The sequence below is a fragment of the Anomalospiza imberbis genome, chromosome 4 (assembly GCF_031753505.1).
Source record: "Anomalospiza imberbis isolate Cuckoo-Finch-1a 21T00152 chromosome 4, ASM3175350v1, whole genome shotgun sequence".
Classification (NCBI taxonomy): domain Eukaryota; kingdom Metazoa; phylum Chordata; class Aves; order Passeriformes; family Viduidae; genus Anomalospiza; species Anomalospiza imberbis.
Window position 1 is genome coordinate 301277 of NC_089684.1, and position 14551 is coordinate 315827.

Below are 14551 nucleotides of genomic sequence, written 5' to 3' on the forward strand. Positions count from 1 at the left end.
TTGTATAAAGCCTTTTCCAAATCTGTTTGTAGTTTGAGTCTTCATTCTGCCAATGCCCTATATTCAAACAAATGCTGCAATTAGTCTCTAAAATAATGCTATTAAATGCACAAAAAAAACCCCCAACATTTATTCTTATTTGTTTCCTGAATGTACTGACTCCTAGACTTGTATGTTTTTTCTCTACAACCAGTTTCTAGGATTGTTAGAAACTGTTTGTTTGTTTGTTTGCTTTGCTTGCTTGTTTATTTTTAAATGAAAGCTGCAATTCACAGGTGTTCACATAATTCCTGATGAATTGCGTGAATGTTTTCATGCAGAAAACCAACTATTTTTCTGAAACTCATAACTATGAGACTATGAGAAGAAAGAGTAACATGAAACTCCAAAATTAATCCTAGGAACTGCAACTTTTATTCCAAAGGATATCTATACAACAACTACCAGGAGTAACTATGAGGTATCTCAGATGACACCTTGTATCAGAGAAATCTGAATGTGTTTAGATTATTCTGTTCATTAATTGTCAGAACACTATGAAGTTCTAATTGGAATATTTGAAATACTATTACAAAATTATGAAAGGGAGGGAATTAATACCTGTTCTCAACAGAATTCTGAAAGAGAGAAATATGATCCACAGAACTTGTTAGCCAGATCAGTATAAATATATATCAATACATTCTGAAATGGTTAGATGTCCTTCACTGCACATAACAGGAATATCCTGAGGCCACAGCTGCAGCATGAGCTTAACTCAGAACACAAGGCTGTACCTAAAGCTCATCAACAGAGAAACATACTGCAGAGGATTTCAGTAAGCATGAAATGCCATCATGCCTGTCTACATTTGAACCAGGATTTGGTACTTGAGTCACTGAGTTATTCCACAGAAACAATAACCAAAGAGAATTACGGCACCGTAGGAGCTACATCACATCCCTAGCTGGTGCCTGCAGTCTACCAGTGTTACAAGGCACTGGCTGCGGATACTCCCTCAAACAGAGTTTTTCCAATGTATCTTATACTTCTTCACCTCTGTTGTACCTGTCCTACATAAAAGACGACAGCTGCCTATTGTATACGTCCCTCAGTGGTGAAAATGGTGTGCAGGCAGAGTGAATGAGCTTTTACTGGGGCTGAAGGGCAGGAGAGTTGAACATCCTGCAGACTACACCTCCCTTCTCAGTGAACATGGCCATCATGCCCACATAAGAATCCTACTGATTCCTTCAGGCACAGTTGCCTTCATCCCCTCCACCCATTCAGAATAAGTTTTAGCTCTTAATTCTCATTAAGTAAATCAGTGAACAATAACTAGAACTATTGCTATTATTATAACTTAGGGGACAAAACTGGTAAAACACAATAGAGAAATTTTGTTTAATTCTAGAAAGTTGTACATTTAAATATTTACTACAAGTAAATGTGCCAAATGGAAACGTCCCCCACCAAATATTTGCTTCTTACTGGCTAGCTCCTACTGTGTCTGTCTCAGCATGTGAGAGCTTATCCAGTACTAAGTATCTTTTGCGAGTTAAATACTGTCCCTGTCTTTCTTGCTTCACTACACTTGTTTTGATCCTTCCTCAAAAGACTAACAAGCTCTACCATCTTTAGGAGATCAAAATTACAACCCAAGATAGCAAATATCAGGCAGTCAACTCTATAGCAAACATACATTCAAAAATGCTGGCTAGCCAGGTTTTTCCATTAATTCAGTTAAATTTCAGTAATATTTTTCCCTGCAGGACATGAGACCAAACATTGGACAAACACACACAAAAAACTTTGTCAAGAAAGGACTACCATTGAAAACACAATCTAAGTTCCATTCAGGGAAGGACAAGTAACCAATTGCTGCCTCTGTCCCTCTTCCTCTACTCTCTACACCACCCCTAAAAATCAACCAGACATAATTGTTTGGATTCTGGGGGCCTTTTTTTTTTTTTTTTTTTCAAAAACCAAAAAACACTCTGTGAACACTCTAAAGTGGAATGGGAAAAAATAAAGACCAGAACCCCCTTTTTTAATTACTGAGTTTAGCCCGGTTAAAAAACTTAGAAACCTACTATTATGTAGCATTATATAGAAAAAACATATTATATTACCTAAGAACTACACAGTTATTTCTTAGTTCACAACTTGTCAGTAGCTCAGTTTTCAAGCACTCTATTATAGTGCAGAAACAAGGTCTGAGAATCAGCATCTCAGCATCTTTCTAGATAGATTTCTACAGATGTCCTAAATCAAACTAGTGCTGCAAATATTCAGGTTTTTAAAAAGGCAAAGGTTTACTTTTATATCTCTAGCCCTCTAGAAGGTTGCCATAGCTCCTTCGACAGATCACTGAGTTCAAGTCCATCACCTCATCAGGGTGGACACATTTTTGGAGTTGCCATAATGCAATGTTGCCAACACTTGCAGGAATTTGTATTTCTCTTACAGCCCCAAATTCCTGTAACTGTCTAAAACTCCATTGCTTTTGCCTTAAAGAACTTCCAGTCCCTGAGGGTTATCCAGAAAAAACTAAATGTGACCAACACAACATGGCATCTCTAAAAGCTAAATACGCAGACCTCAATGAATATGTAGTGTTAAAATATCATTAACATTAAATCGACTGCACCTTCTGTCACAGTACCATGAGTTAGAATTGTCTTGAAGTATGAATCCTTGTACGCCTTTTCTGCTTAGGGCTCTCCTCCTTCCCTTTGGTCTCTCCATCTCTCAGATGCTACTTTTGCAGGATGTATTGGCAATGACAGCTGAGCAGCACACCACTGCAACAACCTCATCAGTTCTGCTGTGAACCTGTTCAGTCTTTGGGAGAAGTATGCTGCGTAAAAGTGCATCTGCCTGAAGCACATGAAAAATCAGAGTTCTTAGCACTTTATGCCAAGGCCTTACATCCACCTATGAGGCTCCAGCTCCTCTTCATGCACTGCTCTTTTATACAGTTTGCAAGGCATCGCATCTACCATTAATCAGCAGTAAAAACTGGAGCCTGTCTCAGAGCGAAGGTAAGTGCACCTAGGTTTTCTCCTCAGTCCTGTACCATTTCCTGAACCTCTTTCTGCAGTATTTGTGGCTCATTGGACTGAAAATCATTAAGAACAATGAAGGGTTCAGAAAACTTGTTACTGTTGGTGAAGAAAGGTGAGCACCCAGGTTATTATACCTCAAATCTGGATTTTGTATTACTTCTTTTAAGCCCAGAATCAATACACCCTCCCTGCATTTCAGAGCAGGTATTTCAAAGGGAGGGCTGAGGTTCAAATCAAGCCTATGCATGGGATTTCCCAGGCATCTCATTTGCAACAAAAGAGCAATCCCACTTAAGTGGAAGTGCAGACACATGGAAGGGGAGCAGGCTTGCAATCCACACTCCCTCAGTCAGACCCCGCAGGAGCCAGGCCTCTGGGGCTGTGCCCATTGCCTTACCCTAGAGACAGGCTCCATTCTCCAGGGCAGATGAATGGTATGTGTGGCATCAGCAGCACAAGGCATGCTGGGGCACCACATGGAGGGAAGCTGGCAACTGTGTGTAGCTGCTCTTGAAGAACCTGGAAATAAGGGTGAAAAATACAGACTAAAAAACCAAAGTGAACAAAAATAGGACTCTCTTCTGTTTGCATTGGGATGCTTAGAATGCAACCACTTATTCGGTAAGTTTGCTACAGTCTCACTGTATTAAAAAGTCTTTGACATAGTTTGAGCTTTTCCTCCTCCTGCCAAGAAGTTTCAAAAACCTAAACTAAATTAGGTGCTCCAAGTTTGTTAAAATTTAAATTAAACCCAAACACAATGCAGAAAACATCATTTCAACTATTCCATGGGGAGAAAAGTAGCAAAGTGAACATAACAAACAAAAATATAAACGTTTCCTTGCTCCTTCCTAATTCCCTAAGTGGTTTTGAGAAAGCTAAGTGATTCGAGAGTACTTCACGAACACCAGTTCTCTTCGAGCAGCGTACAGTGCAAGTTAAACCCTGTTAGCTCTAAAGACAAGACTTCCTAGAACAGGCACCTAGCATCGAGATCCAAGTGTTATTAGGCACCTAAACATCCTCCTTTTCTATGTAATCTGGGGAGCTCCTGGCCCTAGGAGACCACAGAGTGCCTGCCTGAGAGGGTTAAACGGGGTCATTGATTTAATGCGGATTCAGAACCCAACTTTGGTCCTTTCGCAGTGTTAGGGCAGGAGGAAGGGCAGGCGGAGGAAGGGCGGGCCACGGCTCCGTCTGCAACGCGCCTCGGCCGGGGTCAGACCCACTCCGTGGGGCCTCGCACCGATTCTGCAGCTCCGTCCCTCCCCGGCCCACGCCCGGGTTGCTCCAGGAAAACTCCTCGGGACATCGTCACTCTCCGTCGGCCAGCTCCATCCCAGGCACTTCCCGGCGCAGCCTGCCCGGCTCCCCGGCCGCTGGGGCGAGGGATGGAGCCGCGCGGTTGGGCTGCGCCCCTGGGGCAGCCCCCCAGCCGGCCCCCGCAGGGGCTGCCGTGCCGCCCGCCGCCCGCCAGCACTCACCATATTACAGATGGAGGCGATGTTTCTGACAGTCATGAGTCTAAAGGTTGCAGCGATCCCACACCGCCATCTTTATAAGGTGAAAACAGCCCCGCTCATGGTGGGAAGAGCGCAGGAAGGGATAGGGGGCGGCGGCGGCTCCTGCTCCGGGGCTGGGATAAAAGCAAGAGGAGGGGACTGCACAGGCACCCTTTGCGCCCGCAGAGCAGCGAGAAGGACGGACCTTCCCGGCCTCCCTCCCTCCTCCGGGCGAGTGACCGGCAGCTTCAGCAGCGCGGGGACAGCGGCCGCATCTCCGCTCCTTCCGCCCGTGCCCCTCGCGCGGTCCGCAGGGCCCCGGGCTCCCGCTGGAGCGCTCAGCCGCGCCTCTGCGCCAGCCGGCACCGCGCTAATCTCTCCCTTCCTCCTCCTCCTCCTCTTCCTCCTCTCCCGGCGGCTGCCGCTCGCCGCTCCATCGCAGCGCCGCGCCCGCTGATCCGCTCCGACACCAGCGGGGAAGGGAAGGTCAGAGGCAGCGCCCGGCACGGGGCACCCCAGCGGGCTCGGCGGGGCGGCCGCCGCCGCAGCCAATGCGCTGCGGGGGCGCGGGGGAGCGGCGCCCGCCGCCCCTCGGGACGGGCCCTCCGACAGGGGCCGAGGTGCTTTAATCGCCGGGCCTGGAATGGCCACGGGGCTGAGAAACCCGGCCTCAGTGCGTACGCAAGCACACCGGCAGGCAGCAGCGTGAAGGACGGGAAGGCAGAGTGCGGGCAGGAGGACGGCTGCACTGTGCTTTGGGACATGCTCACCCCACCTAATTAGGAGGTACACAGGAGCCCAGGTACTTGCAAAATCCAGAACAGTAGGCTGGAATGTAATTTACTGCCCTCAGTTGGTGCTTTGCATTGCATTCATGCAGATAACCTTTATCTTCACAAATGCAGTTTTGGGACTATGTCCACACCGCATGTGCAAGTGCTCACTCACAAATTCACGACATGTAGCATTTATACAACACGGCTAATGTAATAATCTCCGTTTCTCTTCAAACACAAGCAAGCTGAGGCCCATGTCTTTCTCCAAGGCAGAGCAGCGTAAGCATATTAAATTTACACACGTGATAATAGGCACAAGGTTGTTAAATAGCTAACTTGAGGTCACATAGCAAATCTCTGAGAGACGCAAGAACAGAGTTCAGCTAGGGAAATCCTCATCTTAGAATTCCCCTTTCCTTAGCAGATGTTGCTTTTTTTCAGTTTAAGGCCCGTTTATTGTTCCTCTGCTATGCTGAGGAAATCATTCAAATGAAGAGAGAACTACTAACATTTCTACAGACACCTCTGCTCCTAACAGCACCTCAAGTGTGGCATGCTCATGCTTGGCTACGCCTTTCATTTCATGATGCTAGAATAAACTAATTGCAGCCTATAGAGCCTGCATCCACAGGCTTTATTTACAGGAAACATTCTGAAGTCATTTTTTTTTTTTTTTTTGTGGTTTTTTTTTTTTTTTTATAATTTCAAATTAAGATCTATGATTACTAGTAAAAATCTGGCTTCAGCAGTAACATCTAAAGATAAATTCCTGCCTTGAGAATACTGTTAGGTAAGTGGCCTTAATCCAGCTCACTGTGGACAAGTGCCCACTTTATAAAAATGGTACCAAATTTAGCATTAGTTGGTATCCTGCTGACAGTTTCGGCAAAGAAACTCAAATTTGAGTTGTCACAGAGACAGAATTTTCTTTCCTCCTTAAGCTGGATTAGTTATATTAAATCATTACAGACATTCAACATACAGGATGAAGAAAGATTTTTGGACATAATGGAGTGACTGAAGTCCTCAGGGCCACTAAACTGCTTCATAAATCCACAAATCACTATGCAAAAGCCATTAAATAACATGGGAAAAAAATTATCTTTGGTATAATTCTATTAAGTTCATGGTCTTACATTATGTGTGAATTTGATCCCAAGTGTTTAATTTGCTTAAACTCAGAGGACTGGATTACACATAATACGACAGGTTTTCTCAACATAACCTGGGAAAATGGGAGTTAAGCCGACGTGTCAGGACTGAAGCAATGAAGGTCTGATTAGTTTCCAGCACATTTCTAAGTAGCCTGCAGAGAGTGGACAGTACTGCACCTTCCCTGGTTTTTCAGCTGATGCCTGTTATTACACAAGCCTAATCATGTATTCTTTGCTGCAGCCTGCTTATTCCAATTTACTGGGGAGAATCATAGTTGCTATCAGTGAAAAGTTATGGAACAAACAAATGGGTTTGAAAGGTGATTAAAAATTTTAATGAAACAAAATGCAGGATCTAATAAAGCCATTTGCCTCACATATATTTTAATGTCAATAACATTATTTCCATAATAAAAACCCCAGGGAAATCATAGAAAGTGTGAAAACAAAAAAGAAAGAAGTGGTATTTTCATACTTCTGTTTTTCTCAAATGCCAATTACTTGACTTCAGGCTAAGTTTTCAGTTGTTTCTGATCGTTAAACATTTTTTGACACAAAACTAAATTGCTACTGATTAAGCACTTATTAGTTGTTCAAGGGAATATTTGTAAACATGCACACACATCATTCTGTGAAGAATTCAGTATCATATTCCTTAATGCTAATATAAATACTTTCATTTAAAGGTGGACACTTTTCATGCCTTGTTTCTGCAGATAAATAATAAAAATAGGGAATAATATACAAGTGTTTATGTGTCAGTTTGACAATAGTCTAGCACTGTCTTTTTCACTCTTCAGACATATCAAAACAGGAAAGAAGAAAGAAACTTTCATGCTGGAAATGGACTGGTATCTGTTTTTGTTTTCTTCTGCTGTTGTCATTTTCAGGAATAGAAACTTTATTCCTGTAGCTGTTTGAAGATAAAAAAGTGCTAAGCAATGCAACACATATTAGTTACAAACTTTATAAGAATTGTATAAATAAAGAACAGTGCACAATTGTTTCCACTCTGAAGCATTGCCCTATCTCCTTACAACAAACAACCAACCCTGTGTTTCTTCTGAGTGTTAGACAAAGAGAAGTAAAACAAAGGACTATTTATAACCTAAAAGTGCTTATATAATTTCCGTTGAAAGGTCAAAAAATACCTCCTGCATATAATGTTAGATCCATCTTGGTCTCATCTGGTTTTACACTTGAACATTTCTATTTCATTACATAAAATATGGACCTATTGTAGATATCCTACTTGGCTAACAGAGGCGTGGATTTCCATAACATTTTCCATCAGACTTTTTTGCAAGAGTATTTTGCAGGCATTCACTCAGAGTTGTCAAATTATTTGGTGGCAATTTAATATTAGCTTCTTTTACAAAGCAAGAAAATTGCCAGCAGAAATTTAGTGACTTGTCCAAAGTTAACACAGGAAAGTTGGTAGCAAATCTGAGACTAGAATATCTGTTCATTTTGTGCTACAAAGAGGATATTGCATTTCCTCTCTAGAAATCTTTTAAAATTCCACAAAGGGTTCATTTATGTTTTTCTTGTAGTAAACTTGGGTCCAGAAGTGGGTAATCATCAGTCAGTTTTGCTGAACAAATATTTGGAATAGATCAAATTCGGGATATTTCCAACCAATTAGAAGCTGGAAAAAAGCTTTCTGGAAGCATGGAAAATGTATAAGAATTATAAGAGAATTCAGAGATCTGAAATACTTGCAGTGCTGACAGTGTAGGTTTAGAATTTTACAATTTTTAAAATATGTTTTGTATCTAATATTAAATTATGTTCTACCAAAAAATAGCAAAATGTCTTTAACAAAATGGTAAATAAGTAGACACAAGAATGAGAAATCAGGATTTTCCATGAAGCCTGGCCTCATTTCAGAACAGACTGGTGGCTTTAGTACAATACCAAACAACAGCTTGCAGCCTATGGATTGAATCTGTGGCACATAGCTCATAGCAGGTCCATGGAAACCACTCCATCTGCACCTGAAATTCTAATGGTAAGAGTGAGTTGTAGTCCATGAACAATTCATGGAAATCCATAGAAAATGTGGAGAGTCTAAAACCAAAAAGCCAACGCCACTTTAGAATTACTATTCTTCTTTAAGACTGTCATCTTCAAAGCAACCCCTACCCAGCATTTTCAAATTATCTGAGAAATTATTTCTCTTTATTCAAAATACTGTAAAACTTCATGTTTTGGTGACAGTATGACTCGTCAGCATTCTAAAGATAAAGCATGGAAATAAAACTGCATTAAACTGATCCCCGAATCTTGCCTACCTTTTGCTAGTTTAAGCATTTTACTAGTTGGCAAGTAGAGAATACCATCTCTTAATTTTTCTCAGAAATTACTACTGTTCAGAAGAAAACAAAACACATTTACAGCATCTGACATCATCTTTTTTTGGCCAGACACCAGATCTGAAAGCCCAAAGAGAGCAGAATAATACAGATGCAAGTACATTGACGTCGAGGTACCAAAAGCTGACTGAGTAGATACAAAGGGTCGAAGAGTTCTCTAGTGCAAGCCATTAAATTCTATTCTATGAAGAGGCTGTTAAAGCCTCTGCAGCCAGTCCAGTGTTGATAATGGCCTGGAGCTGTGATTATCTCATTATATATATCTTTCTCCTGCCCTTTTCCTTCTGCTTGAGTTTCAAATACACTGTGTTAAGAGCTTGGAACAGTGATAATAAGAGAACTTGAGTGTATTGCTTCATCAGTTTAAATAATATTAACCTTCCCTACACTCACTACTCAAGTAAAAATATTCCCACCTTTCCAGAAAGAAGAATCTTGAAGAATGGCCTCTTCATCAGGTATATTATTCAGATAGTGAGCTCACTAGCAAACTTTACTGGCATTTTTCTTACCGATGCAAAATGTGCTTTCAGGTGGAAAAATACTATTTAAATTCTAATCATACATATTGGCTGGAAAGAGATAACCAAAAATTTTAACCATGGAAATAATTTACCAAACAAAAAGAGACTCGCTGAGCAAAAATAACAGAAAACTGAAGATTTTTACAGAAATACATTGGTATTTCTGCCTCTGAAAAGGAAATAATGATTCTGGCTTGCTTTCCTCTTCTCCAAAGATTTTATTTATTAGTTTTATTCTATTTTACAGGCTCCAATTTTAACTCACAAGCATTCTGAGGACAAAAAAAAAAAAAAAAAACAAAACAAAACAAAAAAAAAAAAAAACCCCAAAGGGCAGATAAGCTGTAAATGGCATTTAGTCTATTTTCAGTATGAATTTAAAATAAACTTTACATTTTATTAAATTGTGCATAAATTAATTAAATTACACTTTTATTACATTACACTACATCTCAAAGTTTTAACCAAATTAACACACACACACACACACACACACACACACACACACACATATATATATAAGGCTATTACATTCTAAGATTTGAAACCTGGCAATTATTTAATGCTACCGAATACTAATACTACTTTGCAAGTGATCCACCTGCAAAGACTGATGGTTACAATGAGGTTTTACTTGATTGATTTTGCTTCATATCAGTGTGGAGAAAGACAGTAAAACTGAAGTGAAACATTTATGACAACTGCACATTGTGGTAAACTCCTGATGTTGTTAAACAAGTTGTTTTCTAGAGTCTTTCTTCTGTGAGAAGCATCAAAGCAGTGACTTTGAGATTTAATTCTTGCATGTGACAAAGAGACACTTGCCTAGTTAGAGCACCACTCTTCAAGGTTTGAACAAGTTAGTTCAACTCACCCAACTCCTTAAAAAGCTCAACACTAATCTACAAAATAACCAAGATACCCTGCTGCCACTTAATACATTTCAAAATGCCCCCAGGATAACTGGATTTCCTACAAATTCTGCTCATGATCAGGCCTGTATTTCTCCCATTTAATGAGTGATCCAGCGTAATCTCAAAATTAACCTGTACTCAGATCCACCAATATTGTGGTCTTTCCCTCAAGTCCCCTAAGTACCCAGATTGTAGGCAGACTCAGTGCCCAGCTGAGAAGTTCACTCAGATAAAAGTTACATCCCACACACATGGAAACAGCAGATCTGCCTGCAGCCTTGTAGGCAGCAACTTAGTGGTTACAGCACCTTTCCAGGAATGGGAGAACTAACCTGCAAGTAAAGAGGCTCAAATCCAGATCTGATCCTTGCAGTAATTTATTAAAGGGCAGTTATTTTATTCTATAGAGAGGGTTTGGAAAAGGACAGATAGGTCAGGTAGACTCTGCATTTCTTCTCTTGAAGTTATGACACTATCAGACACAAAAGTTAGTTTCATAGACCCAGAGAGAAGGCAAACAATACAAACTTTTTATGGGGAAAACAGAAGAAAGCTTGTGAGGGGCAAGAAAAAGGTGTAGGATTATGTGAATGATTAAAATGCTCAGCTGGGATGGATACTGATCACTGGTTTGCTGTGGATTGCTGGTTTTCTGTGTAAGAGAAGTGCCAGTTTACATTCTGTACTGGAAAAGAAGAAACCAAATTTGACAGAAGTCCCACTGGCACAAGTGCTAAAAATTTAAAGGTTGAATGCCACTTCATCATTTTGACTACATTACATAAAAGGACTGATCTGACTTAGGTGTCTGACTGTAGAAAATAGTCATTGCGAAGAAGCGCATCTGAAATAACTTAAAACTACATGTCTCACAAATTCATCTCCAGAGATGGATCTGCCTAGAGACCTAAGGGAGGTTTTGAATCTTGATGTACAGACAATAAACTATCACCGGGTTGCAACAATCTGGAACACTGTTTTGAGTGTCAAGAACAAGACGGAAGAGGTAACTAGAAGTGGTAGGAAACAATTTCTAGACTCATCCCTTGATTGCAACTATGTGACTATTTGTTTCAGCCTGCATCGGATTGGTTCAGCTCTATTGAGAGTGATTTAAATACAGGGTTCAGATTAGGGACAGCGGGCCAACTCGTTATTTTCTTTCCACACACTTTACAGGTACTGCGCAGGTAGTAATTCGGCATGAATCAGGAAATACAGTTTCTCCTGAGAAAGGAAGGTGTGAATTATCAGCAATATACACACCTATTTGAGAAGCAGGGACTTCCATTCAATTCAGTGTGGACAATGCTCTTAGGCACAGGGTGCGATTCTTGGGGTGTCCTGTGCAAGGTCAAGGCTTGGACTCGAAGAGCCTGATGGGTCCCTTCCAACTCAGTATATCCTATGATACATTGTGATTCCTACCTTCCAGCTTTGCTGGGCAACATACAAAGTGCTTGTGCTACAAACTACTGACGCCCTGTTTATGCTAATGTGCTCCCTCCAAAGCTCTTGGCAGCGTCCCCAGACAGGCAGCGCCCCTTGTCCGGGGCAGAAGAGCGGCAGCGCTCTGCTCCGTGCAGCACAGGCCTGCTGGTGCCGCCGTCCCCGCGGCGCGCAGCCCAGCGGAGCTGCACGGGCTATCCGCCCGGCGCCGGCGAGGCGCGGGCCTTCACCTCACCATCCTCAGGCAGCTCCTGAGCCTCCTAGGCAGGGCTTAGACGGGAGTTTAGGCAGAGATCCGCGGTATTTAGCGCCTCAAAACCGCTACACAGCTGCCACTTCGCACCGAAGACACTTTGGTTTCCCGGTGTTAAACATCTCCGGGCACCCAGAACTCGGTCTGGGCAGGAATGGACTAGCACATCCCCGCGGAAGCCTTGATCTGACCCTTAGGTCAGCTGCAGGAAGCTCAGCGGAGCAGCCGGGGCTGGCCGGCCCCTCAGTCCCGGCCGAGTCCCGGCTCTGGAGCGGCGCCGGGGCCCTCGGCCTCCGCCCCCCGCCCCGCCCCGCCCCGCGCGGGGTCGCGCGCGCCGTTCTCGCCAATAGGCAGCGGCGGCTGGAGCCGCGTGGGTCTCGCGGGAGCGCGGGACGGTATTTAAGGGCCGGCGAGAGGGCGCCCCGCCCTTCTGTCCGCCGGCCGAGGGCGCGGTAAGGTGTCCGCGGGCGCTCTCAGGGGAAACCGCCCGCGCTCCGCACGGTCGGGCCCTGAGGCTGGGGGGTAGAACCTATGTGGCTTTCCCTTCACATCTTGCCCTCTCGGAGCTTGGCGGTGCTCCGGAGAGTCAACACAGGGGGATAGAGCAGCTTTCCCTCACTAAAACCCAGTGCGGAGCCGTTCCCTCCGCCCTGCATCCTGTCGTGAGGCACAAACGGTCCGTCCCTCCATTCCCCCATCACGGTCCCCTTGCTGCCCGGCTGATGCCTTTCTCCCTCCGCAGCGTGTCCCGAGGTACCGGCGAGCCCTTGAGAGGCTCCCGATGGGCAGGAGGCCGAGCGCGACAGGCCTGGGCAGGGGGAAGCGCTGGCGATCTGCGCTCACGCCTTTGGACGCCATGGGTGAGGAGCGCACCGAGCTCATCCCTCCTGACAGCCTGCGCCTGGGAAGAAAAGGCTTCGGGCTTCAGAAGTGGAAGGCTTTGAATCCTGAGATTTTTTAAAGACAGATATATGGGGTGCTGCCCTGTGTCTCTGAGCCAAAATAATTGTCTACATTTGCGCTTTTCTGTTCTTCGAACCGCAGCTATTTAGCTGCACAGACCTTAAATCTGAATCACTGCGTTAATTTAGGTTTTTTATAGGCCACATCAAGAAAACGGCAATTACAACCTGTTATGTTTAGGCTGTAGGCACTTAGGACTTGGGCTCAAATGGGCTTAATAACTGTCCAAACAAAAAACCCTCTTGGGCTTTCCCTGCAGTCTTCTACTCCACTTTCAAGTGTCCTTTGTCTCTTGCTTGAGTGCTGTATAATTTTTAACAAGGTATATAGCTATCTGTGAGTGGACACAAGGTGTCAATGAATTATCGGGCAAAGATTCAGTAAAATCTACAGGTTTATAGCTTACCTTGGTAGTGTCAGCACTAAAAGGATTTAGGCTTAATAAGCTTTCCATTGTTTATGATTAAAATTATATTTTACAGAATGTTAAAAATATGTTCTATATAGTTTAACTGGGCTAATGAACATGCCTTATCAGATTGAACCACTAATTACCTTTTGTTCTAGGTTTTGATTTGAAAATGAACTTCTTGTAAATGACTTCTGCGGCTCCATGGAAAATTACTTTTAAATGTTTAACAACATAGTAACAACTGTAGAATAAAGTTTAGTTTAAAATTTGAACTTTAGTTAAACAGTATTAGAGTTTTACAATTTTTTGTTTGTTGTTTAGAGGCCTCACATAGCAACCTCATGCTTGAAATGTTTTAGACATGGATAATCACACCTAAATGTGAAGCAATACTCAGGACATAGGAACAAATAATGCCTTCTAATGGAAGGTAAGTGTGCTTGTCTTAATGACAATTGCCAATGGTTTTTAATATTGCTCTTTAATAATTTACAAATTTCAAGCAAACTGTACTATCTCTTAAACAAATAGTAAGTTCAGATCATCTTTGTTGATAAGGAAACCATATACTAAAATCTGCTCCCCTTTTATGCTTTGCCCTCTTAAGTCTGGCAGTGTCTTAAGTGGCCAATACAGAGGGGTATAAAAGTTCTCTTGCAAACCCAGAGGTGAGGTTGAAACTCTTCTTTGGATCATGCTTAGGAGGAACACATTTGTGTAACTGCTGAACTTCAGGAAGCTGCTGAATCAACTTTATTAATAGTTTGTAGGAAGATTTTGAACTGTCCTCTTGGTATGATATCTGAATCTTAATATCACAGATCTCTCAAATCTTTGTGCTTTGTAAACCTATGTGATGAATGTCTTGAGTGAAGAGTTTCTTGTAAATTGTTTAGTCTCCAGGTATGTAATAGTGAAAAGAATTATCAGATAATAGTGGATGCATTGTCTTCTGTTCCTGAAGGAGTTTAATTTACTCCTTGCTGGAAAACAAAGCAAAATAGCTTTGACTGGTGAAAAACTTGTGTGGTAACTGTTAGAACTTTATATAGATTTAGCCAAAAACAAATAGCAAAAAAAATCGAAGGAAAGCAAATGATAGTTACTGGGTCTGTTTTTTCTAATATAGCTGGTCCTCTGGAATGGAATCCATACTCATGGTATAGGAAAAGAAAATCCCAT

At 42.5% G+C, this 14551-nt stretch overlaps 1 protein-coding gene and 1 non-coding gene across 2 annotated transcripts in view; one reads left to right on the forward strand and one right to left on the reverse strand.

Moving 5' to 3' along the window:
• Positions 1–5030, reverse strand: part of USP46 (ubiquitin specific peptidase 46) — a 31196-nt gene extending 26166 nt beyond the window's left edge. Inside the window, exon 1 of the mRNA XM_068186720.1 lies at positions 4532–5030. Coding sequence (XP_068042821.1) covers positions 4532–4567 — 36 coding nt within the window. The 5' untranslated portion in view covers positions 4568–5030. The remainder of the gene's footprint in view (positions 1–4531) is intronic.
• Positions 5031–13963: 8933 nt separating this feature from the next.
• On the forward strand, positions 13964–14082 carry LOC137473507 (small nucleolar RNA SNORA26). The gene has a single exon (XR_010998858.1). It is a non-coding gene; the product is annotated as a small nucleolar RNA SNORA26 (small nucleolar RNA).
• Positions 14083–14551: the final 469 nt, after the last annotated feature.